This window comes from Arabidopsis thaliana, chromosome 2 (genome assembly GCF_000001735.4).
Source record: "Arabidopsis thaliana chromosome 2, partial sequence".
Classification (NCBI taxonomy): Eukaryota; Viridiplantae; Streptophyta; class Magnoliopsida; order Brassicales; family Brassicaceae; genus Arabidopsis; species Arabidopsis thaliana.
The window spans coordinates 17109239-17135329 of NC_003071.7; the positions used below are offsets into that span (position 1 = coordinate 17109239).

The 26091-nt window shown below is 37.5% G+C and overlaps 11 protein-coding genes, 1 long non-coding RNA gene and 1 other non-coding gene across 26 annotated transcripts; 9 read left to right on the forward strand and 4 right to left on the reverse strand.

Moving 5' to 3' along the window:
• Positions 1 to 121: 121 nt before the first annotated feature.
• On the forward strand, positions 122 to 566 carry AT2G40995 (Molecular chaperone Hsp40/DnaJ family protein; the record flags this gene model as incomplete). 2 transcript variants are annotated; one of them, NM_001336884.1, is made up of 2 exons in its annotated part: positions 122 to 252; positions 326 to 506. In NM_001336884.1, the coding sequence occupies 2 exons, from the start codon at positions 150 to 152 to the stop codon at positions 472 to 474; spliced, it is 252 nt and encodes an 83-aa protein (NP_001324712.1). In that variant the 3' UTR covers positions 475 to 506. The 2 variants fall into 2 exon arrangements, with proteins under 2 accessions (NP_001324712.1, NP_001031522.1); NM_001036445.2 differs by having other exon boundaries at positions 156 to 252; positions 326 to 566.
• Positions 567 to 1521: 955 nt separating this feature from the next.
• On the forward strand, positions 1522 to 2017 carry LCR51 (low-molecular-weight cysteine-rich 51). The gene is made up of 2 exons (NM_001084565.2): positions 1522 to 1674; positions 1785 to 2017. Exons 1-2 carry the CDS (start codon positions 1590 to 1592, stop codon positions 1967 to 1969), a joined length of 270 nt encoding a protein of 89 aa, NP_001078034.1. The 5' UTR covers positions 1522 to 1589; the 3' UTR covers positions 1970 to 2017.
• A 185-nt stretch (positions 2018 to 2202) lies between these two features.
• AT2G41000 (Chaperone DnaJ-domain superfamily protein) lies at positions 2203 to 4398 on the forward strand. Of its 2 annotated transcripts, NM_129665.5 has the most exons (3): positions 2203 to 2856; positions 3081 to 3150; positions 3947 to 4398. In NM_129665.5, the coding sequence occupies exons 1-3, from the start codon at positions 2435 to 2437 to the stop codon at positions 4007 to 4009; spliced, it is 555 nt and encodes a 184-aa protein (NP_181633.3). In that variant the 5' UTR covers positions 2203 to 2434; the 3' UTR covers positions 4010 to 4398. The 2 variants fall into 2 exon arrangements, with proteins under 2 accessions (NP_181633.3, NP_001118491.1); NM_001125019.1 differs by lacking the exon at positions 3947 to 4398 and having other exon boundaries at positions 2207 to 2856; positions 3081 to 3319.
• A 161-nt stretch (positions 4399 to 4559) lies between these two features.
• Positions 4560 to 5809, reverse strand: CAMBP25 (calmodulin (CAM)-binding protein of 25 kDa). The gene has a single exon (NM_129666.5). It carries the CDS (start codon positions 5491 to 5493, stop codon positions 4777 to 4779), a length of 717 nt encoding a protein of 238 aa, NP_181634.1. The 5' UTR covers positions 5494 to 5809; the 3' UTR covers positions 4560 to 4776.
• A 1505-nt stretch (positions 5810 to 7314) lies between these two features.
• On the reverse strand, positions 7315 to 7887 carry AT2G09210. The gene has a single exon (NR_140490.1). It is a non-coding gene; the product is annotated as an other RNA (long non-coding RNA).
• Positions 7888 to 7975: 88 nt separating this feature from the next.
• Positions 7976 to 11886, forward strand: AT2G41020 (WW domain-containing protein). 2 transcript variants are annotated; one of them, NM_129667.5, is made up of 12 exons: positions 7976 to 8318; positions 8422 to 8456; positions 8623 to 8704; positions 8803 to 8884; positions 8966 to 9153; positions 9302 to 9376; positions 9617 to 9776; positions 10122 to 10341; positions 10600 to 10692; positions 11038 to 11154; positions 11341 to 11392; positions 11508 to 11881. In NM_129667.5, the coding sequence occupies exons 1-12, from the start codon at positions 8187 to 8189 to the stop codon at positions 11661 to 11663; spliced, it is 1392 nt and encodes a 463-aa protein (NP_181635.2). In that variant the 5' UTR covers positions 7976 to 8186; the 3' UTR covers positions 11664 to 11881. The 2 variants fall into 2 exon arrangements, with proteins under 2 accessions (NP_181635.2, NP_973654.1); NM_201925.2 differs by having other exon boundaries at positions 8052 to 8318; positions 10600 to 11154; positions 11508 to 11886.
• Positions 11887 to 12088: 202 nt separating this feature from the next.
• Positions 12089 to 13984, forward strand: AT2G41040 (S-adenosyl-L-methionine-dependent methyltransferases superfamily protein). Its single transcript, NM_129669.4, has 7 exons — positions 12089 to 12443; positions 12529 to 12638; positions 12734 to 12874; positions 12970 to 13051; positions 13122 to 13430; positions 13514 to 13618; positions 13698 to 13984. Exons 1-7 carry the CDS (start codon positions 12261 to 12263, stop codon positions 13824 to 13826), a joined length of 1059 nt encoding a protein of 352 aa, NP_181637.2. The 5' UTR covers positions 12089 to 12260; the 3' UTR covers positions 13827 to 13984.
• On the reverse strand, positions 13944 to 17246 carry AT2G41050 (PQ-loop repeat family protein / transmembrane family protein). Of its 5 annotated transcripts, NM_180009.2 has the most exons (13): positions 16915 to 17246; positions 16224 to 16403; positions 16067 to 16109; positions 15948 to 15974; positions 15792 to 15881; positions 15538 to 15698; positions 15266 to 15416; positions 15058 to 15180; positions 14776 to 14895; positions 14652 to 14672; positions 14500 to 14558; positions 14321 to 14411; positions 13952 to 14233 (listed from the first exon to the last, which is right to left on the reverse strand). In NM_180009.2, the coding sequence occupies exons 2-13, from the start codon at positions 16382 to 16384 to the stop codon at positions 14150 to 14152; spliced, it is 1131 nt and encodes a 376-aa protein (NP_850340.1). In that variant the 5' UTR covers positions 16385 to 16403; positions 16915 to 17246; the 3' UTR covers positions 13952 to 14149. The 5 variants fall into 5 exon arrangements, with proteins under 5 accessions (NP_001324065.1, NP_850340.1, NP_001324062.1 ...); NM_001336888.1 differs by having other exon boundaries at positions 13952 to 14411; NM_001336887.1 differs by having other exon boundaries at positions 16067 to 16403.
• A 504-nt stretch (positions 17247 to 17750) lies between these two features.
• AT2G41060 (RNA-binding (RRM/RBD/RNP motifs) family protein) lies at positions 17751 to 21331 on the forward strand. 3 transcript variants are annotated; one of them, NM_001336889.1, is made up of 5 exons: positions 17768 to 19268; positions 19537 to 19967; positions 20057 to 20111; positions 20479 to 20537; positions 20792 to 21248. In NM_001336889.1, the coding sequence occupies exon 1, from the start codon at positions 17900 to 17902 to the stop codon at positions 19253 to 19255; it is 1356 nt and encodes a 451-aa protein (NP_001318398.1). In that variant the 5' UTR covers positions 17768 to 17899; the 3' UTR covers positions 19256 to 19268; positions 19537 to 19967; positions 20057 to 20111; positions 20479 to 20537; positions 20792 to 21248. The 3 variants fall into 3 exon arrangements, with proteins under 3 accessions (NP_181639.1, NP_001078035.1, NP_001318398.1); NM_129671.4 differs by lacking the exon at positions 19537 to 19967 and having other exon boundaries at positions 17751 to 19268; positions 20057 to 21331; NM_001084566.2 differs by having other exon boundaries at positions 17763 to 19268; positions 19537 to 21229.
• EEL (Basic-leucine zipper (bZIP) transcription factor family protein) lies at positions 20515 to 23148 on the forward strand. Of its 5 annotated transcripts, none has more exons than NM_001336890.1 (4): positions 20515 to 20537; positions 22002 to 22646; positions 22733 to 22804; positions 22890 to 23148. In NM_001336890.1, the coding sequence occupies exons 1-4, from the start codon at positions 20520 to 20522 to the stop codon at positions 22968 to 22970; spliced, it is 816 nt and encodes a 271-aa protein (NP_001323982.1). In that variant the 5' UTR covers positions 20515 to 20519; the 3' UTR covers positions 22971 to 23148. The 5 variants fall into 5 exon arrangements, with proteins under 5 accessions (NP_001323982.1, NP_850341.1, NP_001323981.1 ...); NM_180010.1 differs by lacking the exon at positions 20515 to 20537 and adding an exon at positions 21536 to 21919; NM_129672.2 differs by lacking the exon at positions 20515 to 20537 and adding an exon at positions 21550 to 21858 and having other exon boundaries at positions 22890 to 23132.
• AT2G09215 lies at positions 20775 to 21121 on the reverse strand. The gene is made up of 2 exons (NR_140491.1): positions 21038 to 21121; positions 20775 to 20852 (listed from the first exon to the last, which is right to left on the reverse strand). It is a non-coding gene; the product is annotated as an other RNA (non-coding RNA).
• A 215-nt stretch (positions 23149 to 23363) lies between the features above and the next one.
• AT2G41080 (pentatricopeptide (PPR) repeat protein) lies at positions 23364 to 25316 on the forward strand (the record flags this gene model as incomplete). Its single annotated transcript, NM_180011.2, has 1 exon — positions 23364 to 25316. One exon carries the CDS (start codon positions 23364 to 23366, stop codon positions 25314 to 25316), a length of 1953 nt encoding a protein of 650 aa, NP_850342.2.
• Positions 25317 to 25586: 270 nt separating this feature from the next.
• AT2G41082 (uncharacterized protein) lies at positions 25587 to 25821 on the forward strand (the record flags this gene model as incomplete). The annotated part of the gene is made up of 1 exon (NM_001125020.2): positions 25587 to 25821. The coding sequence occupies one exon, from the start codon at positions 25587 to 25589 to the stop codon at positions 25689 to 25691; it is 105 nt and encodes a 34-aa protein (NP_001118492.1). The 3' UTR covers positions 25692 to 25821.
• Positions 25822 to 26091: the final 270 nt, after the last annotated feature.

Genomic DNA, 26091 nt, shown 5'->3' on the forward strand with positions numbered 1-26091 from the left:
ACTACAACATCATGATGACGATTTCCTAATCACCCCAATTAATCATAGGGATTTGTCGTGATACACATACTCCAATACACACTATATATATATATATAATCAATCTACACAAAGAAGAAACAAAAAAAAGAAAGAAGTAAGAGATTATTATGAAAATGGCAATCACCATGAAAACTTTAATTGCATATGTTTTCACTGTCCTCCTCATCATCTCTTCTGTTCATTGTCGTATGACAACAACAACTAGTCCAGGTATTGGTTTATCCTTGTACCCACATTTTATAATTATCGTTTTGTTTTAATAATCATTTTTATCAATAAATAGGTTTTGGAATAAAGCAGCAGGATAGACAATGCTTCGAGCATGCACCATATTTATGTCGTGGCGGAGAAGGCGACTGCCGTATGTATTGTAGAGATCTTGATTTTTCTTTTGGCACATGTTTTTCTGGTGTATGCTGTTGTCAAATTTAAATACAAGTATAAGCAAAAAAATAAACCAATTTACTATTTGGTATCTGCTTGGAAATTAACGTATCAATATTTATCAAATGTTTTGATTGTCCTATACATCTGTTATTATTATTTTTACGTCGAAATTGAGATATATTGATTAAAAATGATTAAAGTCATAGTACAATTGTTCAATTATCCCAGAGGATAGACACAATCAGAATTGATGGAAAGAAAAAGACACATACAGAGTTGAAATTACATTATAGACACCCAAATTTACGTTTTGCCCACCCAGATATGAATGTCTTGGCATAAGCTTGCTATAGACGTATCATAATTACCTTCATTGTCTGATACATAATACTTTGAACGAGATAAATAAATATAATATCGAAATTACTTTGATTAATATAAACAATAGCTTTTGCAATTCGAAAGAAATCTCAAATCAAGTCGACAAACAATTTAATGATTTTAAAATAGTTGATTGTAGAAAAATTGTTATGATTTGTTGTAAAGTCTCCCTAAACCAGTAAATCCTACTTAATAAAACCAAAAGATTTGTTTTTTTCATCTAAAATCTTTTAAAATCATTAAAGATTTAATGCTTAAAATTTGAAATATTTCTATCCAACAACAGTGTATTTTAAATCAGTTTTCCAAACAACTAGTTTCATAACATCGGATTTAGAAGATATTCTAAAATCCCTAGTTGAATGACATATGATTATGTTCTTTTTCAAGAATTTGAATACACCTTCTAAGTACTGTATACGGGGAAAACAAATCACATATTTAACTACTATATCGCCAATGTTTATAATCAGGTACAAAATTCTTGAATACACCCTTCTAAATATATCAGGAAAACAAATCATATTCTACTATACATAAAAGAATATATACCATATTATTTGCCAGAAAAAAAAACCATATCACCAATGTATACACGTAACTATAGGTTAAAAAAAATTAAGCAAATAGATACTCCCTCGATCTTCGTTGGTGTATACAGTATACATACCCCAATATAAATAGTTTGTGTCACACTATAAGTATGATCAGTCTAAACAAAGAAGAAACATTTAAAATAAAAACAGGTTAAGAGATTATCATAAAAAAGGGCAATCAACATGACAAGTTTAATTGCATTTCTTTTCACTGTCCTTGTCATCGTATCTTCTGTTCATTGTCGTATGACAACTGCTAGTACTCCAGGTATAAATTGTTTTTTTCTTCTTCTTATATCCCCATTATGAACAAGGTTTTGTTTTGTTTTTAATTAATGTACATACTACATTGTGTTAATAATTTTTATCAACCACTAGGTTATGGGATAAAGCAGGAGGATCGTCTATGCATCCAAGGACAAGAAGGAACAAAGTTATGTAGTTCTGGAACAAGTCGCGACTGCCTTAACTTTTGTTTAATTCGTGGTTATGCTGGTGGCTCGTGTTATGCTTATACTCTTGATCAATGTTGTTGTCGTATTCCTCCTCCAAAACTAAAATAATGTATTGGTTACATCATATCCAGAACGAAATATATAAATCAATTTGGGCAATAGTTTCTGAAAAATTTGAACAAAATCTAAAATCAAATCGAAATACAACTTAAGGAATGTAAAATAAATAGGAAGTCAGTCCAATAACACAAATTATTATGTAACACATTATTGGGCCGCGGCCCAGCTCAATATCTACTTAACATTACTAAACAAGTAATTGTAATTGAGAGGTGTTTCGTCTTGGAGGAAGCGGCCATTGAAGCGCCACGAAGTCTCATTCTTCTTTCTCCAATAATAACAGAGAGCGATTCTTTTTACTATTCCAATTTCATTTTCAATGTTACCAACACGAGCTCAGATTTTCATACACCAATTTTTCTATATGCATCGTTATACACAGAAGCAGTCGCGGATCTCAATTTCAGGTGTTTGCGATTCCGATTTAGGTTTGATCGGTTGAAATTTTTTCCGATGGTGGATCATTACCAAGTTCTAGGCGTTACGAGAAACGCGACGAAGAAGGAGGTTAAAGATGCGTTTAGGAGATTGGCGATTAAGTATCATCCGGATAAGCACGCTCAGTCTCCGGAGCATGTTCGTCATAACGCCACCGTGCGGTTTAAGCTTGTATCGGAGGCGTACGAAGTTTTGAATGATGATCTGAAACGCGCGTCTTATAACGCTGGTAGCGATTCTGATTGCTTTCGCCGTACGAGCGGTTCGTATAGTAATCCGTATGGAAATCGTGGTGGCAGAGCGCAAGGTTCTGGTTACGGTTATGGTTATGGTTACTCTACGAGGAATCGTCAGGCCTCTAGCTTCAGCAGCGGGTTTGATTCGACGTTTCGTTATTTGACTACGCGAGCGTTTCTATTGAATCTCGCATTAGCTGGGTATGTGACAACTTCTTGCTTAGCCTATTGTTAGATAATAGATTGGTATCTGAGTATTTTTGCTGTAATTGGTGAATTGGCTTACTGTTGATTGCGGATTCATATTTCACAGCGTTCGTGATTAGTTTTTTGGCTGCTTCTTAGTTATGGTCTTGTTTATGGGGCTTTTATCTGCTCAGTGTTGTATCCTTACTAAAGTGGTTCTCTTATCTTTGATATTCCAGTGGTCTGTACTTTGCGTTTACTGCGATTGATACAAGCGGAGAAACACTATGGAAAATGCGTAACTCAGGGGTGAGTATCATATTTTCCATCAATGATCGTGTTAAGCTATTGGCTGTGTTGATAATCTTGCATTCTTGCCTTTTTTTATCCTGTGATATACATACATTGGTGTTTTTAACTGGGGTTTTTTTCCTGTTGATGGATGCATTTTAGTGTATGAGTTCTCAAATTTATCAAATTGAACTTCTTGTGAACTAAATGCGCTTGATGATTATATCTCTGCACCTCTTATTCGTGTCGCCATAGGTGTAGCTAGAATGAATTCCAAAAATTGTAGCAGCTAATGGTGTCCACATATATGCACACTAGATAGCTTTAGAAGTGTGACAAAGGAGAATATGTTCAAACTTCAAAACATTGACTAATGACTAGTGTATAAGATTGGTGTTGCAGGTCATTGACTACTGAGAATGATCAGTAACCTATATGCTCTTTGTAAAATATAGAACCGTCTATGAGAACATTTTTGACTCATGGTAGGGTTTGCAAGAAGTTATAGATGCAAAATGTGTATTTTGAAGCAATGATCTTTGTTTCCACATCAGTAGGATAGAGAAAAAGTATCTTGTTAGAAAACCTCACATGTGTAGGATTCTATAACCGTAGAGTAAAATGAGCATACTTATTGCTGAGGATATTAAATTATTAATGGTTGGTTTCCAATTTCCGTTAATAGGAAAAACAAAAGCATGTGCATCTCTGTTTGTTTACATGCTACATGGATATTCGCCTCTTCCTGATTGGGTTTCCTTCATCTGTATTTACACCACAGCTAATAACTGATACGACTTTTGCATATTATCAGAAATCATTCGAAGAAGCAATGGAATCAATCGAGAAATCAAAGTCACATAAAGATGAAGGGTGAAAGAGAAGAATCAAAGGTACTTCTAAAGACTTTGACTTTTTAAGCTGCTTCTGTGGGCCTGGTGGGTTTGTGTGGGTCATTGCTAGGGACTTTTATAGATTTCACTCTCTTAGACAGGAGATGTGAAAATGTAAGTAAATTTATCAAAAATGAACCATGAGAAGTTGAAAACCCTAATTTATCATGAAGTGTAATAGATAGGTTTTTATGTTCTTGTAACAAATATTCATCTCTCCAGATAATAATCGATTATGAGAGAAGTCCTAGTACACGCAATTGTATTTGAATGCATAATGGGCAAGCAGAGATGGGATGTTGTAATAAAACAAAAACTTATTTTGGCTTTGTATCAGTAATGGAGACATTATTGTATTAGTGGTCGTAACGTATTTGATTGTCTTAATAGAAAAGATGCTGACATGATATTTACCCTCCTCCCTTAAAAAATATATTATGATTATTATATAGTTCTTCTCTATTTTCAACGGTGAGAAGACTCCAACGCTAATGCGCATTATCAACTTTAGCTTCAGTTTCCTTTACCAACTAACCCCAACTTAGAATTTTGTATTATCTCATTCGATTAGCTGAATATTTTTAATAGATAGATTTGTGACTTATCCTCTAAATAGTTTTAAAGTCAAAAGAACTCAGATTTGATCCATTACATCGATAAACAAAAACTATGAACAAGATTATTCATGAAGGGATGCAAAGAAAACAAACCTAAAAAGTTAAAGATTACGTCTAAGACTGAAAGAAACAGATCACATAACCTTCCACGATTCAAGCGTTGGAAATGTTGGGTAATTATCAAACTCCACGGCAGAACCACCGGGGTCGGCCGTTGCACTTGGCTTCCCCGACGGTAATCCTACACTGCTGCTGTTACCGGAGAAAGCATTTCCCACTGCGAGATTCTCCTGGTGATGATTAGACAAAAATGCTGATGTGTCGAGCATTGGAACCGCCGTGGATCGATCCGAAGGACCACAAGGCAGTTTGTTAACGAACCTAAGCGGCTCCGGCTTGACAATCGGATCGAAAATACCAAAGGAAGAAGAGTCATCGATGTACTTGGCGCCAGTCACTTGCTGAACCATCTGACGAAAGTTGGACGGATCCGCCGTTATGAAAGTAGTCTGAGATTTCTTGGAAGCACGAGCGCGGCGCTTGGCGGCTTTACCGTCGGTAAGAAGGCAGTTACGTTTCCGTTTAGCTCCTCCGCCGATGATTTCTGGATCAGAAGCACCGGAGACGGTAGAGGAGAGTGTGTTAGTGGAAGAAGGGTGAGAAACAGCGGAGGAATCGAAGAAAGCAGAGGAAGGAGTGAGAGTATGAGGGGCTGTGACGGTGGTATGGAGAGCTCTTGCGAGCAAATCGTTGTCGTGAGAGAAGGTATCAGAAAGCAACCATGAATCAACGTTGAAACCTTGGCGATATAACCAAGAATCAACGCTTGCTAATCCCTCCGAAGTCACCATAACCGGTGAAGAAGATGGTCGCTGGGTTTCTGAAAGGAGAAGAAGAAGAAGTTAGAGAAAGAAAGAGAGAGGTGAGAAATGAAAAATGGGGCCGAGGAAGTTTATATAAGGACGGCGAGAAGCGATGGAAACCGCGTTGAGCGGAGATTGAAAGGGACACGTGTCACAGCTTACTCGTACGGAACTTTTATTCAGCTAACGAGTGAGAGATTATCATAAAACAAATTAGATTATTGAATTATGTCACAGATTTTTTTTTTTTTTGTTAAAGATGAATTATGTCAGACTTATACAAAATCGAATGGATAACATGTGGATAGTATGTATGTACTCTGTAACAAGCGAAAGAAATTTTTTTTTATTGCGTATATCCAATATTCAGACAATCTCCTTTGCAATATTGATTGATCCAATAAGAATATCTTCAACTTTTAGATACATCCTTTCTACGCGGTGAGACATGCAAATTAGCCCCAAAAAGAAAAAGAAAAATGAGGAAGGTCAATATCCAACGGCTGATGTTTACTTACTTAAACGCTTGTTGCTCTCAGTGGGACCAAAAGAGTTAGAGAAATAGAATCGGTCGTTTTCAGCTTCGGTCTTTCTTTTGTACCCTCCTATATCTTTCTGTATATCATACTCATAGTGGCTTTAACAAATATTTTAAACAATATATGAAGGTGATTTGCGTATTCTATTTTTTTTTTCATTTAGATAAGACGCTTACTCTAAGTTTTACATGGTGTTAAGTAAGTACAAGTTTGAGCTATAATTTTTAATACAAACCAAAATTAATAACTATGTTTAGGAGTTCAAAACTTCAAATTATATGCAATGAATTGGCTTATGTGAAGGGTCAAACAAAACAAATGTCAAAATTGATTATAACTTTATTTTAAAGACAACAAAAATGCGTTTATATGTATATTTTATCCTTTTATGACAATGATATTTTCATCCTTTTTATGGAGAAAAGTAAAAGAAAATTTTGAATATTGTTTATTTTTGTTTGCTTGTTTAAATAACACGAATATATATATATATATTCAAAATTCCAGGTAAGCCCAAAAGAACTAACTGTGTTAAATGAGTTTTTTTCAACGCGTTAATATGATTATACAGTTATAGAGTGAAGATGAACGCCATTCAAAGTAATCATAAAGACTGTTGAAATAGTTTTTTTTACAAGTTGTTTCACCACTCTCAACTGCATACAAGAAAAATGTTTTCAATAAAATGGATTTCTAGTTTAATCGACAAGTAAAACTAGATAAATGTAGTGCACACAATAGTTTTCTATATATTACAATGATTTAATTATTTTTCTTATGAAGATGATATTTTAACAGTTTACGTCTTTATAATGCCACGATAATAGCAAAATAAGTCTGCTATGGTCGAACGACGCTTAAGTAGCACATCAAAAACATAGTTTTTACAAGCCCATATATACTTTCTTCAAGTTGCAAAACATCCAACTGAATAAATGTACCAGCATACCAAAAAAATGATTCTTGAATTTCACCTGTCATATAACATTTTAAAAAGTTCACAACGCATACATGTACCACTCGCACTCAGCACACAAGATCTAAGATGTCAACTGTTGACTCACACGGTCACACCGTTTATTACGATTACTGATTTGTACGAGTCGTCGTCGTTTACAAAATGCAAAAAAACAATACCAATTCTTATATATATATAAAAGATTCAAAAATATAAAAGACAGGTGAAATAATTAATCAGATTGGTTTCCGCGACGTTTCTTTTGCATTTTAGTATTTTCGTGATATCAACTTTAGCACATTAACATTATACATTGACGAGACGACTCTCATGAGCTTCACTTGTTCATTCTTTAAAAAGACATATCTGGTACGTATATAAGAATTTGTTGGAAATTTCTATAATTTGTGGTCTTAAAGACTCAGATTAGTCAGAAAAAATAAATAAAGAAAATGTCTTTATTCTTATAGAAGAAGAACAAAGTCAAAAGCCGCCAACGGTGACGTGAGCATTTTTATACGATGTAATGATGATGGTATGATGACGAGACCGAACGGAAGCATGTGATGAAGGAAGAAGCGGTCGTGTGTGTGTGTCTTCTTCTTTCTTCTTTTCACCGAAAGCTTTTCTCTCATTACTTTATTTCCAATACATTACTGACTCTGACACTCCTCTCTTGTCTCCCATGTTTCTTCCTACTGCCTTGCTTCGGCTCTATAGCTTCTTCATTTGATCTCTTAATCCGAAAAGTAAAAATACATTGTTTTATCATTTAGTTTACATATAATTAAGTAAAGATCACAACTTGACGTTTGTTAACAATCCATTACTTCAAACTTTCCACAATAGTCTTGTAAATTTATCCCCACATGATGTCTGTTAACAATCCATTATTTCAAACTTTCCACAATAATCTTATAAACCAAGATAGAGCCAAACTTTAGCTTCCATTTTTATTTCTTCGGTTTATGATCTCTACTTGACCAGCCAGTTAATATATGGGCTTGGGCCTTATGGGCCTAATTGCTTATCGCAGAAATTATCTAGGGCTCGGATTCCGATTCTCTCTGTGACTCACATCGACATCGTACTGGTTTGTTGATTTTGATTGGTAATCGGAAGTAAATTACGACGTTGAAGCTCCCTCAGTCTAAAGGATTCGGAGGTTGACGCTGAACTAAATAATGGGAGAAGAGCTGCAATATCAGCAGAATGGTTCATCTGTGACATCTAATTATGGTTATGGAAGTTCGCTTGCTTACGATCAATCTCAAGACATTGAATCTGCCGCAAACACTGCTCTTCTCCGAGAACAAGTACACTTTTTTTTGTCTTCTTCTTCTTCAATATAAGCTTCTAAATTCCATTCCCGGACTTTGCCAATGGTTACCATGTTGATTTGGTTTTGTGTGTTTTCAGGAAATAGAAACGCAGAAGATTATACAAGGTCAAAGGTTCTGTCTTTCTCTTGGTTTGTTCTTTATATCCATCTGTTATATATGCTTAATGCTTGTATTGATCATCTTGCTGTTTCTCATTCTTGGGCAATGAGAAATTTCGTGTGTTTAGGTGCTTTGTCTAACAATTTGTGTTTAATTGGAAACGTTCTCCTATTTTCAGAGAAGCTGGGACTTCAGTAGCCGGAGACTCTAAGCATAACACTGATATTCTTCGAGATCGTGCTGACCCCAATGCTCTAAAGGTTCTGATTCACTATTTTTTTTGTTTATCATCAAGCGGCTATTGGCTTAATAAGTCCTATAATCACATGAAGTTTTGATACATATTATCTTTATGCAGGAACATTTGCTAAAGTTCACTGCAAATCATAGAGCAGAAGCAGCGGCAAAGCGTGGTGGGAGTGTGAGTACATGCGGAGAAGGTTAGTCATAATAGCTTACGAGCTCAGTCATTTAGGAAAATTCAGGAAACTGATCCAATTATCGACTTTATTCCGTTCTAGGTAATGTGGATGTTGGAAACGGTTATGGTATACCGGGTGGAGTTGCATACGCGGGTCACTCCGAGCTCAGTGGGAAGCCTGAACCTACCAATGCTTCAAACAATTTGCCTGAATATCTCAAACAAAAATTAAAGGCCAGGGGAATTCTCAGAGATGGTGCAGGGGCTGTTACATCCAACCCAGAAGATGTAATTATTCATCCCTCAGACTGTAATCCAGGGTGACATATGTCTGCAATGACTTGTCCATATTTCAGCCCCTTTGTTTCAGTTTATCTTATTAATATTTGTTAACCTTTTGACGTTTTTGTTTGCTTGTGTTTCTTCTCTTTTCCAGACATCAGCGGTTAGTTGGAATAGACAGGCAACTTTACCTTTTCAGGCTAATGCAAGCACCTTACCATTAGGATGGGTATGAATGAGATACACTTAAAAGTCTTTTCTTCTTCATTTTTGTCTTTGCTTTACTATCTGGTGCAGCAATATTTTCTGCTGTGAAAGTGCGGTAATCGTTTGAGATTCTCCAAATGCATGTGATAATGTGGTCATACACAAATAGTCTTTAGATCTCAATCCTTAAGGATGACCACTTATGGTTCTGATGATGTGTTTATAGTTGTTATACCACTTAAATTTGTTCTGTTTCATTCAGGTAGATGCAAAAGATCCTGCCAGTGGTGCTACCTATTACTATAACCAGCACACTGGAACATGCCAGTGGGAAAGGCCTGTTGAGCTTTCTTATGCCACTTCAAGTGCACCACCTGTACTTTCTAAAGAAGAGTGGATTGAAACATTTGATGAAGCATCTGGTATGATTTTCACACATTTAGTCATCATAATGACTAGCTCGTTGCTACAATATTCATATCAAAGATTATAAAAGTATGATATCTTTCTCCTTTTCTTATTGTGGTATTATGCTGTTAGCAAAATGAATTTAATAGCTTATGATCTTTTTCATCTTGGAAAGAAACTTACATCATCACATGTTAGAAATAAGAATGAGGAAATCCTTGTGTTTTCTGCTGGAAGTTTTTGCCTCTTATTGACCAGCTTCTTCTGATTTCTGTTGTACTGTACACGCAATGCTTGCTTAATCTTTGGATCTGTTGGTTGCATCTTTGAACTCTGAACCTTTTGATTCCTATGCACAGGCCATAAGTATTTCTACAATACAAGGACACATGTGTCTCAGTGGGAACCTCCAGCTTCTTTACAGAAGCCCGCTGCCACAAACTCTAACAACGCTGTTACCCAAAGTACGGCTAATGGGAAGGGGGAGCATCCTCCATCTCAGCTGCCAAGATGCAGCGGATGTGGGGGCTGGGGAGTGGGCCTTGTCCAGAGATGGGGTTATTGTGTTCATTGTACCAGGTAGGAACCCTTCCATTTCTTGTTATGCTTTTTGAGTTAGATTGCTGCATAGAGACTGCTTCGGTTGAAGACTGTTAATAATGTATATACCTCTAGTCCTCTACCATGACTCCCTTTTTATTACTGGCTCAGATTTGTGTTATAGGAAGCATTTATTAGTGTGCATCAAGACCTTAAATACACTTTGTTTACTTGCATATTTTGAGGCTTAAGCCCCTCTGCCTTTGGTTAACGGGACTCATATTATATGGGATTCAGGGTTTTCAATCTCCCAGAAAAGCAATTCTTGCCAGCACATTTAAACCATTTCACAAATGCAGGCGATTCTGGCCAAAAGGATCCGAATCAGAGGTACGCATCTCTCAAAATCTTAGATTTAGAAAAAATATTCTTCTATGCCCGTCATCTTTCTAAAATACATAGTGTTCCATAAGAGAGCTATTGGTGGACTCTGGTCATCTTCTTAACATCTGTTACCAGATATTTAGACAACCCATTTGGATACAAATGTTGCCCCTCTTTTCGGAGGGACATAATTTCTGTTAAAAAGCATTCCATTTATCAGCAGTAAAATGAAGATGGAACACATTACATGTAGTAGTGAACCAGGAGGTTCCCATTGACTATGTTTACATTGTACTTACTCTTGTGGTATATTCTTTACACATGATGGAAAAATGAAAATGGTTGAAACAGGTCCAGTTCAAAACCTCCCATGAAAAAAGTAATAGGCAAAAAGCGTGCTCATGCCGAAGATGATGAGTTGGATCCAATGGACCCGAGCTCTTACTCAGATGCTCCACGGGGAGGCTGGTAATGTCCATAACACCCATTTTAACCACTTCATGAAACGGCATGACCTATAATACTGTTCTCTATCTCTCTCTGCTATGTCATCTGAATTGAGGAGAACCAAGTTCTTTTTTGGTTAACAACCAAGCTAATTATGCTCATAGGAATCATAATATCAGGTTGATCTGATTGCTTCTCATCTTGTAGGGTTGTTGGACTGAAAGGAGTACAACCGCGAGCCGCTGATACAACTGCTTCGGTAATGGCATTTACCTTTTCAGACTGGGATCTTCTTTAAATTCCAAATAACCGACCTCACTAAACCAGATGAAAAAATTGAGGTTCTAACTAAACGAGATCAAATCGTGTTTCAGGGTCCTCTGTTTCAACAACGACCATATCCATCACCTGGAGCTGTTCTGAGGAGAAACGCAGAGGTGGCATCATCACAGAAGAAGAAACCAAACTCTCAGTTCACAGAAATTACAAAGAGAGGCGATGGAAGTGATGGTCTTGGAGACGCAGATTGAGTGAGAGCTTCCCTCATCTTATAAGTTGGTTACCGTGTCTTCTTGTGCTTTGTCTGTTGCTTTCTCCATATATGAGATCAAGGAGAGTAGTTTGTTTACTTTTTAGTGAATACAAACAAACCATACTTCTTCATGTGAATTTTTTTTAACACCAGATTCAAAGTATGTATACATATAATTACTCAGTAGCAAGCAACGGTCTTCAACAATCTCCAAAACCAGGCTTTTGATGCTTTTGCGATCCATATTCAAAACATATTTGTCACGTAGCAACAATTTAGTTAGGCCTAGAAGAATCATAAGGTACAAGTACAACGTTGTGACTTGTGAGCAAAGAATCCACTCGATCATGTGGATCCTGTTTAACCAAGTAATAATATACCTTTAAAAAATAGATGAAAAAGTGAATGGTGAAAACGAGAAGTGTGCGTCTTTTATTCCGGCTTAAAACATAGCTCAAAATTCGGACAACACATTTATTGCTCCAGACTCTGTTACAAGAAACGCACAATTTGTCTGAGCAACGAGATTTCGTATAAATTGAGCCAAAACATCTCTCTGTGCTCGTTGATTTTTAAGCTCCATTTCTCTGCTCAAATGGCGATGGCGGCTCTAACATCTTCTTCTTCTGCTATTACTCTCCTCAACAAACCTTTCTTACCTAACCGCTCTTCCTTCTTCTCCTCTGATTCACAATCTCCTCTTCTCCGATTCTCTGCTTCTACCTCTGTTCGTTCTCGTTTTCCATCCGCAGCCATAAGCGCCGTTGCTCCCAAATCGGTGCGTTCTGCTTTTTTGTTAATTCACTTGATTTGATTTACAAGCTTTGTATATGTATGTAAACCTTGTACAATGGTATTTTCAGGACATAAATAAAAATGAAACTCCAAAGATCGAAATAGAGGAAACTCAAGTGTTCGCGTGTCCTGTTTGCTACGAACCACTTATGAGGAAAGGACCTTCAGGTATCAACCTGTAAGTTCTTTACTTACTTCCTCAGATTGTAAAATGATTTCAAAGTTTTGCCCTTTTTCTTATTTCTCTAAAGCATTTTTGTGAATCTGCTGCAGACAAGCAATCTACAGGTCTGGATTCAAGTGTGGACAATGTAACAAGACATATTCTAGCAAAGATGAATACTTGGATCTTACTGTCACTGCTGATTTGGATGATTATAATGAAGTCAAACCCATTACTACCGAGCTCTTTCGGTACAATTTACATGATTTTATCAATACTAACCATCACTGCTCTCTTAGCTTAAGTGTCATGTGAGCTTCTTCTTTTTTTTTTGGTGTGTGTGTAGGAGTCCATTAGTATCATTTTTGTATGAAAGAGGTTGGCGTCAAGCCTTTAAGCGAAGCGGGTTTCCCGGTCCAGATGAAGAGGTACTTACATCTTTGGTCTTTCATTTGTCGATGTTGCTCTTTGCTAATGGTCTGATACTTTGAAATGCAGTTTAGAATGGCTGAGGAATACTTCAAAGAAGCAGAAGGTGGGCTTCTTGTGGATGTTAGTTGCGGAAGCGGTTTGTTTTCCCGCAAATTTGCGCAGTCTGGCAAATACTCTGGCGTGATTGCTTTAGACTACTCTGAAAACATGCTTCGTCAGTGCAAAGAATTCATTAAAAATGATAATACTTTCGACAACTCAACTAATATAGCTGTTGTGAGAGCAGACGTTTCTCGCCTCCCTTTCCCTTCGGGTTCTGTTGACGCGGTTCATGCTGGTGCAGCCTTGCACTGTTGGCCTTCTCCTACAAATGCTGTAAGTTCTTGAATATGTCAGAGCTTCATGAGTGTATGCAAATGGTCACTTGTTAAATTTGTCTTTGTGTTGTTGTTTTCAAGATTGCTGAGATCTGTCGTGTTCTAAGAAGCGGAGGTGTGTTTGTCGGGACAACGTTTCTCAGATACAGTCCTTCGACTCCTTGGATTATTCGTCCTTTCCAATCGGTAAAGAAAATTTATAATGATCAAAAGTGGCTATTTCTATGCATAGATTTTGATCTTTATACATTTTGCATTTTTGCAGAGAATTCTGCAGAGCTACAATTACTTGATGCAGGATGAGATCAAGGATGTGTGCACATCATGTGGTCTCACAGATTATGAAGATTATATTCAGGATTCTTTTATCATGTTTACTGCTCGCAAGCCCTAGAGAGCCCTCTCTTCATGTAACTAAATCTCTATACAGAATACAAAATTATAGTGATAAACAAGTTGATGTGAGTGATATTATTGTTGTTGTGAAATTTTTCTCTGTGAAGAAAACAAACAAGATTTGGGGCAAGTCATTCATATCTAAGGAGTTGAAACAACTTTATATTATTAAAACTCAAAATCCAAGAGTAGTTTCATCAGCACAAAAATTGAAAACTCAATCCGATTAAAGAAAGAACTAATTAGAATGAGATGAATCTTGCTGGTCAGATCAAATCAAAATTGTATCTCTTTGACGCCTTGTTGAAGTAGTCACAAGCCTTAGACAGCTTCTGCGGTTTCATGCTTCTTCTTGTCAGTATCTTTGTCTTTGCGACAGCGGAAGTGGAAAAACTGAAGCAGAATCTGAAAGAAAGAGATTATATATGAGTAAAGTTAGAGCTCAGTGAAAGGAATCAAAGATCATGGAACTTGAAGAGAGAGATCGTATACAAGAAAATCAAGCACAACACATCCTCCTGCATCAACAAGCCATGGTAGATTCGGTGCAAGTTTTAACCATTCGACACTGTTCACGAGTATGCTGCAACCAAAACATACAAAAAAGAGAGTTAAGAAGGTTCCACCAGAGGTTATTTAGAGAGTTGAGTATAACTATTGTTGATCTTCACCTTGCAACATAAGTCATATTGCCAACTAATGCAAAGAAGAACATCAATGGATTCAATCCCTGCAGTTACAAAAGAAGAACAGCAAATGGATTCATCAGATACAAAACTGTTACTTGACTGTATCTTTGCGTCGTGTCATTTAACTTGCTTACCTCAACATGCCCTCTCCTCATCTGCCAAAAAAAGAGATATCGAAAAGGAACTTTGCTTTAGCTAAAACTGCTATAAATGATAGATCGAAAGAATAAACTAGTTATAGACAATTAAAAAGCTTACATTGAGACATATTTGGGGAAGCCTTCCACCCATGTATATGGCTGCCATTGCCCAACCCAAAAACATTCCAATTCTGCTGCTTTCTCCACCGCTATGTTCTGCTACGTTGCTGCTAGTGACCTGAAATAGAACCAATAGTATTCACAACTTCCATTAACATGAAGTTGTTTTATAGATTAAGAAAAAGTAACCAGAAATTCCTTTGACAAAAAAGAGCGTGAGTGATTCACTGAAGACCGTAGACTCGACATGCATATATGATAATGTGCGACTTATGAGTACCTGCAAAAGCTTTCTTGCTGCTCGAACTACAAATACTCTATCTCCCTCACCCAAAGCCATAGTTCTTGATTCACTTAGCAAATTGGGAAGGTTGAATGTTCCAAGAAACAAGAACACCGAGACCTGTAAGAGAACAATCAAATTTTAGATCATAATGAAACTGCTTTATATTGTGAAATCCAAACAAGGCATTGTGGACAAGGCTAACCACGCAAAGCAATGATTTGGTGGAAGGATGCGTGACATCCTCAGGAAGCAAGGGCTCTTCAAGAGTTGGTTCACTGTAACCACGAGCCATTCTCTGAGCTAAGACAGATCCAGCTGGTGGTGTATGACTACTCGACAAAGATCTTGCCGACCTGACAAAACAAAAACGCGAAAACACACACACAACCTTTAAACAAATCTCTCGCTTGAAAAGAATTGATTTCATCATAATGCTAGTATAGCCTGAGTACAGAATCTAAATGGCACCATTACGTGTAAAATAGTTCTCTTCCGGTAAAACTAGTTCGTTGACTCCCAGGAATCATAGTGATAGGTGTGGTTTGACCACCACAAGTAGTAGTATCAGAGCTATTTCTCCATCTGCCCGGAATTTTAACATCGCTGATTATGTTTGATATACGTTCTGCTTCAACCTACACCAAACATTCACACTCAAGCTGTTTTAGCATACACGCAAAATGAACAGTCTTTAAGAATAAGGAAGAATACTATCCAATAGTATATACCATCTGATCTCTTCTGTTTTTCAACCGCGGGTAGATATGGCCGTAATATATAGATTGAACATAGAGAACTGATGTAGTCACTGTATACAACTGCAAACAATTTCCACATATCAAACAATGTAAACACACAGCTGCTTCTAGTCTTTTGTAATTTACCAGTGCCATGTAGAATTGTGTTGGAAGCTGCAAAAGGATTTAAGAAATTCAGAGTTAGCTAAGCTACTCAAGGTAAGATAACAAGATCGAGGAAACTAGGGTTCTGAAGATTCACTCACAGTAGCTGGTTCCATCAAGCAGCCAAGAAGATTGAAGATATCCCTACACGACAAACCAATTCAAAATTTTGCCATTTCTCATCAAAACCAAAAGTCAGTTCACCCTAGGAACAAGTAAAAAGTAAAAGCATTTGTCTTCTTCTTATGATCATCTTACCCAATCATCCACGTTGTTAAGAAGGTAATAGAGAGACCTTCAGTGGATTTCTCACTGTAATTAGTCATAATCTGAGGTATCTCAGCAACACCCCAACTGATAACACTGATGATACCAAGAGACAATGACAATCCATCTCTAAAACTGCTGTGGAGAAACATCTTCTTCACAGCCAAAAACCTGTTAAACCCAAAAATCAAACAAGTCCCTTAATGAGCAAAGGTAACGTCTTTTTGATTGTGCAAACTAGAAAAAAGTGTTAGAAGACGAAAAGGAAAAACATTTACACTAGAATGACCACATTTGAAAGAGTAGAAAACGAATCCTAGAGAATTAAAAAAGATTTCTAATTCCGACAATAATTCAATATACTAGATTCACAAACAAAAAGACCCCACAAAGTGAATATTCCCCCAAAACCCAAATCACACCCTCAGGATTCAGATTCTTCCATTAAAAGCAACAAAATCGAAAACGTTACACAAAATCTGGTTTCGACATTCACATATCAACACCATTGTTAAAATAATCTATTCGCAGCCTGAAATATCCGGTTTCATAAAAAGCAAGAGAAATCGATTCCCTAATACATTAAGAGAAACGAATTCGTATTCGACTATTCGTTTACACATCAATGGAAGAGAAAGTTGTCACCTTTTATTATAAAAAAAAAACAGAAAAAAGTTGTCACCTTTTCCAGAAGAAAGAAACGAAACCCGTGAATGAATGAGTCGACGGGTTTATACTTGGAAGAATTATCCGGGAGATTTTAAAGGAGAGGCCTTTAAGCGTTAAAGAGGTAGCTCTGGTGACTGCTATTCGTTTGTCTCTTTGCTGTTTTATGGCGATTTATATATCATCATCATGTGTTCCTTCTGGAAAACACAAATCACCATCTGAACGAAATAAAGAGTTAAAAGAGTTTTCTACTCCAATATTCCTTCAAACTACAAATAAATATTTTATATCTTTTTTTCCGTGGTCTTATTTTTATTAGAGTTTTATTTCTTTAGCATTATTGTCGCTAAAGAGTAGTGGATTTGGTATCATCGATTTTAGTCCTATTCTGTTTGTTTTGAAATTGTTTTTCTTTATGTCACGTCGCCGGAAATTTGTTGGCCATAATTTAGTAGGATATATTGGGTGCATGTCTACCAAAATAATGAGATAAATAATAATTGATGGAATAATTAGAAATTAATTATATTTTATATCTTTTATTGGAAACTTTTCTCATTATTCTTTTTTTATTTATTTTATATTTCATTGTAAATGGTAAAATTTGTGAGGAATCTATTATTTTACCATATAATAATGAGATAAATGGATAATAATTGATGGAATAATTAGAAATAATTAATATTAGTATATCTTTTTGGGCTAAGCTAATGCAAGACTGGTCAATTGGAGATGAACCCAAAAGTCATGGTACATTCTATATGGGCCTCAAAAGTCCATGTGACATAATAATTCAAGGCCCAATAGGCGTCTTCTTGTTATATATTTTTTTTTGTTTCTCAATAAGACAAGAATTGTCTTCACGCTTCCGCGAATCGTTAAGCTTCACAATTTCAAGCGAAGAGGATCAAAAAATCAATTTTTTTGGAGAAGAACCAGAAATCACAAAACCCTAGAGGGCTCTCTTCAAATCAACCATTAAAACCGCCAATTCCGTTATGACAAAGAAGAGAAAGCTCGAATCTGAATCCAACGAAACGTCAGAGCCGACGGAGAAGCAGCAGCAGCAATGTGAAAAAGAGGATCCGGAAATCAGAAATGTTGATAATCAAAGAGACGACGACGAACAAGTAGTAGAGCAAGACACACTAAAGGAGATGCACGAAGAGGAAGCTAAAGGTGAAGATAACATAGAAGCGGAGACGTCGTCCGGATCTGGGAATCAAGGAAATGAGGATGATGACGAAGAAGAACCTATTGAGGATCTATTGGAACCGTTTTCAAAGGATCAACTTTTGATTCTTCTCAAGGAAGCTGCAGAGAGACATCGCGATGTAGCTAATCGAATCCGGATTGTGGCGGATGAAGATCTTGTTCATCGTAAGATCTTCGTTCACGGGCTTGGATGGGATACTAAAGCTGATTCACTTATCGACGCTTTTAAACAGTACGGAGAGATTGAAGATTGCAAATGTGTGGTTGATAAGGTATCTGGGCAATCTAAAGGTTATGGCTTTATCCTCTTTAAGTCAAGGTCTGGTGCTCGTAACGCTCTTAAGCAGCCTCAGAAGAAGATTGGAACTCGTATGACTGCGTGCCAGCTGGCGTCTATAGGACCTGTTCAGGGGAACCCTGTTGTGGCTCCTGCTCAGCATTTCAATCCTGAGAATGTTCAGAGGAAGATTTATGTCAGTAACGTTAGTGCAGACATTGATCCGCAGAAGTTGCTGGAGTTTTTCTCAAGGTTTGGGGAGATAGAAGAAGGTCCTTTGGGGCTTGATAAAGCTACTGGGAGACCTAAAGGTTTCGCTTTGTTTGTCTATAGATCCCTAGAAAGTGCCAAGAAGGCATTGGAGGAGCCACACAAGACTTTTGAAGGCCATGTCTTGCATTGCCACAAAGCAAATGATGGGCCAAAACAGGTTAAGCAACATCAACATAACCATAACTCTCACAATCAAAATTCCCGTTACCAAAGGAACGACAACAATGGTTATGGTGCCCCTGGAGGCCATGGACATTTCATAGCTGGTAATAACCAAGCTGTGCAGGCGTTTAATCCGGCCATTGGCCAGGCCCTCACAGCTTTGCTGGCATCTCAGGGTGCTGGGTTGGGTTTAAACCAAGCATTTGGGCAGGCTTTGTTGGGGACATTAGGGACAGCTAGCCCAGGAGCTGTAGGTGGAATGCCAAGTGGCTATGGTACTCAAGCAAATATCTCACCTGGGGTCTATCCTGGGTACGGTGCTCAAGCCGGGTACCAGGGCGGTTATCAGACTCAGCAACCTGGTCAGGGCGGTGCGGGAAGAGGGCAGCATGGTGCTGGGTATGGTGGTCCTTACATGGGTCGTTAGATTAGCCACTCAGGTAATTATTTTCAGCTTCTTTTCATCTATTTCATTGATGTTCTGTATCAGAAGACTTTTTTTGTAGTTCGCTTGGTTCCCTTGTGTATTTCAAGACATGGACTTGCTGTATTTTGACCTTTTCATGGTTACTCCATTATGTTAAACTTTTTGCGTTGCAAGATCATTTTGTTTTCAAAGTTCCTGTGACTTTGTTGTGTTTCTGAAGGGTGTTAGGTTTTGCATCAGTTTATAAAAGTCTTCTCTTAATTTCTTAATTCATTGTGCAGATATTCCAATACAGTACTTTTTAAAATTGGCCTGGTGAATCTTCTGAAGTTATTAAGGAGCTGATGCAAATGGAGTTGTTTAGTTTTTGGATGAAATGTTACTCTTTCGTGTCTTCAAAATACATGACTCTTCAAACCTTTCAAGAAGTTTTAGTTTTCCCCTACTTGTTTTCTCAACTCTTTTTATGATATCCCAAATACACTGTTCTGATTTAACAACTATCGTTTCTGTTTTAAACTTTTGGGAACGTTTTCATTTGTAAAACTTAAACAGTGTTCCTCATGGACACACAAACGCTTTCACTATGTTTGAATCCGTATTTTCCATTTTCTCTTAATCAGACTCGTTTTTATTGGTTCTCGCTATGTTTCGCGGTTTTGTGGAATTTTTCCATGCACGTAATTCCTCTTAAGATTTTGACCTTGTGAGAGTATGATCACACATCACTATGCATATGTACATAACGGCTTATCTTGATTACCACATATTATATCTGCTTAATCCTTATTCCTCTTGCAGGTAATTTAAGAGCAAGCTGAACGGTCAACACTTACGCCCAACAAAAATCTATGGGGTACCAAATATTTGAATGCCACCTATCTGCTTTTTCTTTTATATATACTGAAAAGTGAAAAGGGATGAATCTATGAATTGGTAGCTTTATAACTAAAGAACGAATTAAGCAAAAGTTGTTTTCTTGTTTAACTTAGCTAGGCATCTACCTGAATCCAAAAGAGCAACTTGTTTTGTTTTGTACTAATAAGTATCAACAAGTCTTGACCTGCACATGTCAAGTTTTTGACTTGATTTAGAGCAGCTTGTTTCTTGTGTGTCCTTGGAGTTCTCTACTGTTTCTATAGCTTTGAATGAGCTTTCCATTTGACCACATCTCAAAAAATTTGGTAATGTGCCTTAGAATAACACCGAGTTTGGTAACACAGCTGGAATTGGTGTTTTGCTGTGGCATCATGGGAGCTCTGAAATGTCTTCCCAGTTAAAGGTGAGTATAACTGTTTGCATTGTGAAGATTTGTATTAACTATAGAACATTGAATTGATGGTGTTAAGTTCTTACACAAGCGTGCTTCTCGGTTTGAACTGTTTCTTTTGTATGTTGAATCAGAGCTTAGTTTATAGGAACCAGAGTATCTACTTAGTCATTCTCTAATGCTAAGTGCTAAGGTTCTACCTAGTTGCCCTCTAGGCCCTTATGTTATTGATAACTTATGAAGCTATTTGAACACTTGATTCTTAGGAGACCTAAGTTGGTACAGCCAGATAGAGTGTATGTTCTTGTTCTCTATGTGACAGGATCAAGCTGCCACACATAGTTCAAGGGTATGCTCTGTGTGGGTTTGCTCAGATTGAGGACAAATCTATACAAGGAAGTAGAGTCTTTGACATTTTGATGTTGTATGATAAGAAGAAGAAAGGAGAGTAATAAAGAAAGAGAAAAGGGAAACAGAAACACGTGGGAGAACATCCCAAAGAGGAAGCACACGCGGATCTTCATGCAAAGCTCCCCGATTCTCCCATGTGGTCCCTTTCTCCCTTTGTCCCCCTCCTCTTTCTTCTTTTCTCATTTTACTCCTTTTTTTACCATTATACAACGAATCTTTTTTATCATAATTTTTTGGTTTTGGTTTATTTTCCAATAACACCTTCTTGGTTACTTCCCATTCTCACTTTTTCATATAAGAAACTCACTTTGGGAAACTTATGTTTGAGAATGACAAGTCTTTTTAGAGAAAGTGATGTAACAAATCTAAAGTGATTATATAATAACCTTGCACAATGTTTTTGATTTTTTGTAAGATTCGAATATTAGGTTTATTATTCGTAGGGAATAAACTTACTTTCAAAAGCGTTCATAAGTTAATACTTTCATATATGATCATAAGTACGGACACTATTGTTTTTTGTTTGTTTGTGTTTATTCTAAAAGAAAGTAGCTTTTAATTGAAATGTCCTCAGAGGCACAGTTTAAAGTTCGAGTGTAACAGTTTCTAAGGCAAAATAAGCTCTCTTTCTACTATTTCTCTTTCTCTTTCTACTATTTCTCTCCTGTGGAGAAACTCAGGAGATAGAGAGAGAGAGAGAGAAGAGAAGAGAGCATGTATGTTTGGTTTTATAATCTCTCTACTCATACCAAAGATTTGTCTCAGACCCACCACTTGGACAGAGAGAACCCAAGCTCCTTTCTCTCTTTTTCTCGATCTACTCCTTCTTAATCTCCTTTTTTGAAACTTGAAGCCACTTTCAACATCATCCTTAAACTTTTGTTCCCTTATTCACAATCTCCTGCCACCTCTCATTTCTCTAGTTGAGTTGTTATCTGCGTTTTTAAGCACTCGAATACTGCATGCAAATTCCCTGATTGTTTGTTAGTACCTTAGAGATTCTCGATTTTTTAGTTGTTTAGATTGAACCAGGATTACTAAATTGTTATTGTTTTCTGTGTAAAGGCTACATATATGGGTTCTATTAGAGGAAACATTGAAGAGCCTATATCTCAGTCATTAACGAGGCAGAACTCTCTCTATAGCTTAAAGCTCCATGAGGTTCAAACCCACTTAGGAAGTTCTGGAAAACCACTAGGAAGCATGAACCTTGATGAGCTTCTCAAGACTGTCTTGCCACCAGCTGAGGAAGGGCTTGTTCGTCAGGGAAGCTTGACGTTACCTCGAGATCTCAGTAAAAAGACAGTTGATGAGGTCTGGAGAGATATCCAACAGGACAAGAATGGAAACGGTACTAGTACTACTACTACTCATAAGCAGCCTACACTCGGTGAAATAACACTTGAGGATTTGTTGTTGAGAGCTGGTGTAGTGACTGAGACAGTAGTCCCTCAAGAAAATGTTGTTAACATAGCTTCAAATGGGCAATGGGTTGAGTATCATCATCAGCCTCAACAACAACAAGGGTTTATGACATATCCGGTTTGCGAGATGCAAGATATGGTGATGATGGGTGGATTATCGGATACACCACAAGCGCCTGGGAGGAAAAGAGTAGCTGGAGAGATTGTGGAGAAGACTGTTGAGAGGAGACAGAAGAGGATGATCAAGAACAGAGAATCTGCAGCACGTTCACGAGCTAGGAAACAGGTTAAGAACTTGACATTGTGTTTTTACTTAGTTAATATTTGTTTGTTTGTTGTTAGTTGGTCTAGTCATCACATTGAAACTTGCAGGCTTATACACATGAATTAGAGATCAAGGTTTCAAGGTTAGAAGAAGAAAACGAAAAACTTCGGAGGCTAAAGGTAAAAATCCCATCTCTGCAGCTTGCTTCATGATCTAGTGTCGTTTTAGATTTAGTGGTTTTCTTTAATCTGATTATAATGGCAGGAGGTGGAGAAGATCCTACCAAGTGAACCACCACCAGATCCTAAGTGGAAGCTCCGGCGAACAAACTCTGCTTCTCTCTGATCCTAAAGACTCTTCTTTCTTTCTTCTTCTTTGTGTTGGTTTATATCAGACCGCTTTGTTCTTTGTATATTGTGTAGACTTTATTGACTTTGAACAGCATGTCTTTATAAACATTTCTTGAGTGTATTCCTCTTTTGCAGCTAGTTCAAACTTTTTGAGTACAAACACTAGTTCAAGTATGAATTCGACAATAGTTTTAGTACCTTACACAATTAAGCAATAGATTGATGGTTATGCTAAACCGTTTTTGATACTTGGTTACTAATACTTATTGGGCTTCTGATTACGGCCCAATTAAATCGAGTGTCTAATTATTCGTTCCTTCTTCTTCTTCGAGCAACGACAGTCCCTGAGAATCCAAATCGGAAACAATCTCCGGCAATTCAATAGTAAATGCGTTGCTCAGTTTCCTCTGTTGTTCGTCCACTATCAGTAGATCCTGCGACAGCCATAGCTACTTTGTGCTCAAAGGGTAACCTTCGAGAAGCTTTCCAGAGATTCCGACTCAACATCTTCACAAACACTTCTCTCTTCACCCCTTTTATTCAATCATGCACCACCAGACAATCTCTTCCGTCCGGAAAGCAGCTCCATTGTCTTCTCGTCGTCTCCGGATTCTCCTCCGACAAGTTCATATGCAATCATCTGATGAGCATGTACTCCAAGCTTGGAGATTTTCCTTCCGCTGTTGCAGTATATGGACGTATGCGTAAGAAGAATTATATGTCATCTAACATACTCATCAATGGGTATGTTCGTGCAGGCGATTTGGTAAATGCCCGGAAGGTGTTTGATGAAATGCCTGATAGAAAGCTCACAACTTGGAATGCTATGATTGCTGGTTTGATCCAGTTTGAGTTTAACGAAGAGGGTTTGAGTTTGTTTAGGGAAATGCACGGATTGGGGTTTTCGCCTGATGAATATACTCTTGGTAGTGTTTTTAGCGGATCTGCTGGGTTGAGGTCAGTGTCTATAGGGCAGCAGATTCATGGCTACACGATCAAATATGGGCTTGAGTTGGATTTAGTTGTTAATAGTTCGTTGGCTCATATGTATATGAGAAATGGGAAATTGCAAGATGGCGAGATTGTTATAAGATCAATGCCGGTTCGTAATTTGGTTGCATGGAATACACTCATCATGGGGAACGCGCAAAACGGATGTCCTGAAACCGTGCTTTATCTGTATAAGATGATGAAAATCTCAGGTTGTAGGCCGAACAAGATCACATTTGTAACTGTGCTCAGTTCTTGTTCTGACTTAGCGATAAGAGGTCAAGGTCAGCAGATTCATGCGGAAGCTATTAAAATTGGGGCTAGCTCTGTCGTAGCTGTAGTTAGTTCATTGATCAGTATGTATTCAAAATGTGGGTGTCTTGGAGATGCAGCTAAAGCTTTCTCGGAACGTGAAGATGAAGATGAAGTGATGTGGAGCTCAATGATTTCTGCTTATGGGTTTCATGGACAAGGCGATGAGGCAATCGAGCTGTTTAATACTATGGCAGAGCAGACGAACATGGAGATAAACGAGGTCGCGTTTCTGAATTTACTTTATGCGTGTAGTCATTCTGGCTTAAAAGACAAAGGGCTTGAGTTGTTTGACATGATGGTGGAAAAATACGGGTTCAAGCCAGGTTTAAAGCACTACACTTGTGTGGTGGATTTGCTCGGTCGAGCAGGCTGTTTGGATCAAGCCGAGGCAATAATAAGGTCTATGCCAATAAAAACAGACATTGTTATATGGAAAACATTGTTATCTGCGTGTAACATACACAAAAACGCAGAAATGGCACAGAGAGTCTTTAAAGAGATTCTTCAGATTGACCCTAATGACTCTGCTTGTTACGTCCTGCTTGCAAATGTTCACGCCTCAGCTAAGAGATGGCGCGATGTATCAGAGGTGAGAAAATCGATGAGAGATAAGAATGTGAAGAAAGAAGCGGGAATCAGCTGGTTTGAACACAAAGGTGAAGTTCATCAGTTTAAGATGGGAGATCGCTCTCAGTCTAAATCTAAAGAGATCTATTCATACCTGAAAGAACTGACTCTGGAGATGAAGCTGAAGGGATACAAGCCTGATACAGCGTCAGTATTGCATGATATGGATGAGGAGGAGAAAGAATCAGACTTGGTGCAGCACAGCGAGAAACTAGCGGTTGCATTTGCGCTCATGATATTACCTGAAGGTGCACCGATTAGAATAATCAAGAACTTGCGGGTTTGCAGTGATTGCCATGTTGCTTTCAAATATATATCGGTGATCAAGAACCGAGAGATCACGTTAAGAGATGGTAGTAGATTCCATCATTTCATTAACGGAAAGTGTTCTTGCGGCGATTATTGGTAGCTGGGCAGTTAAAGTATGCTATGACTCTCTGCTTCAGAGTCTTTCTGGAGTCTTAAGCACTCAGATTGGATCGGGAAGCCATCTGGGACGAAAGCATTCAGCAGCAAGGGTAAAATTACACTGCGGGTAGTAGCTTTGTAGTCTACCTTGAGATTGCTCCTGCCTGTGTTATTCTTGAGTCAGGAACATGAAGTGGTTTGCTGTCAACTTTACTTACTCAAGCCATCTCCGCAAGGTAGAAACTATGGTTCGCGTTATTTCGTATGTACCATGTTTTTGGTCGTTTGTGTAGTTTCTAACCTTCCACACCCTTGGCTTGCGATTCTTTCCAAAGCAGAGATGTTAGATCAGAGGATGGAGTGGGTTCTCAAGTAGAATGCACTTGCGAATCCCTCAGATCAGATTTTTCATAGGTAAAGTTCGTTAACTTCAACAACACCACTTTAGTAAACATGTGATAATCAATCGTCATAAGCATCTTCGATTCATTTTTATCTTATGCAAGTGTTTGCTTTATTATGATTTGTTAAGTTTTGCATAAATACGGACGTTGAAGCACTTCCCAGAACTCATGAGTGTTTTTATAAACTATTTATTAAAAGTTAGTATAAGAAAACTATAACATAAAAGTAAAATATAATTTAGACAAATGTAGCGATTGGTCCAGTTACTCATCCAAAATTCCAAATGAATCTTCCACCGTTGATAATTCTATTCCATTGTTTTCTTCTGTAGAAGACCATATATTATTAAGTCTCTAGTCCATTGTCAATAA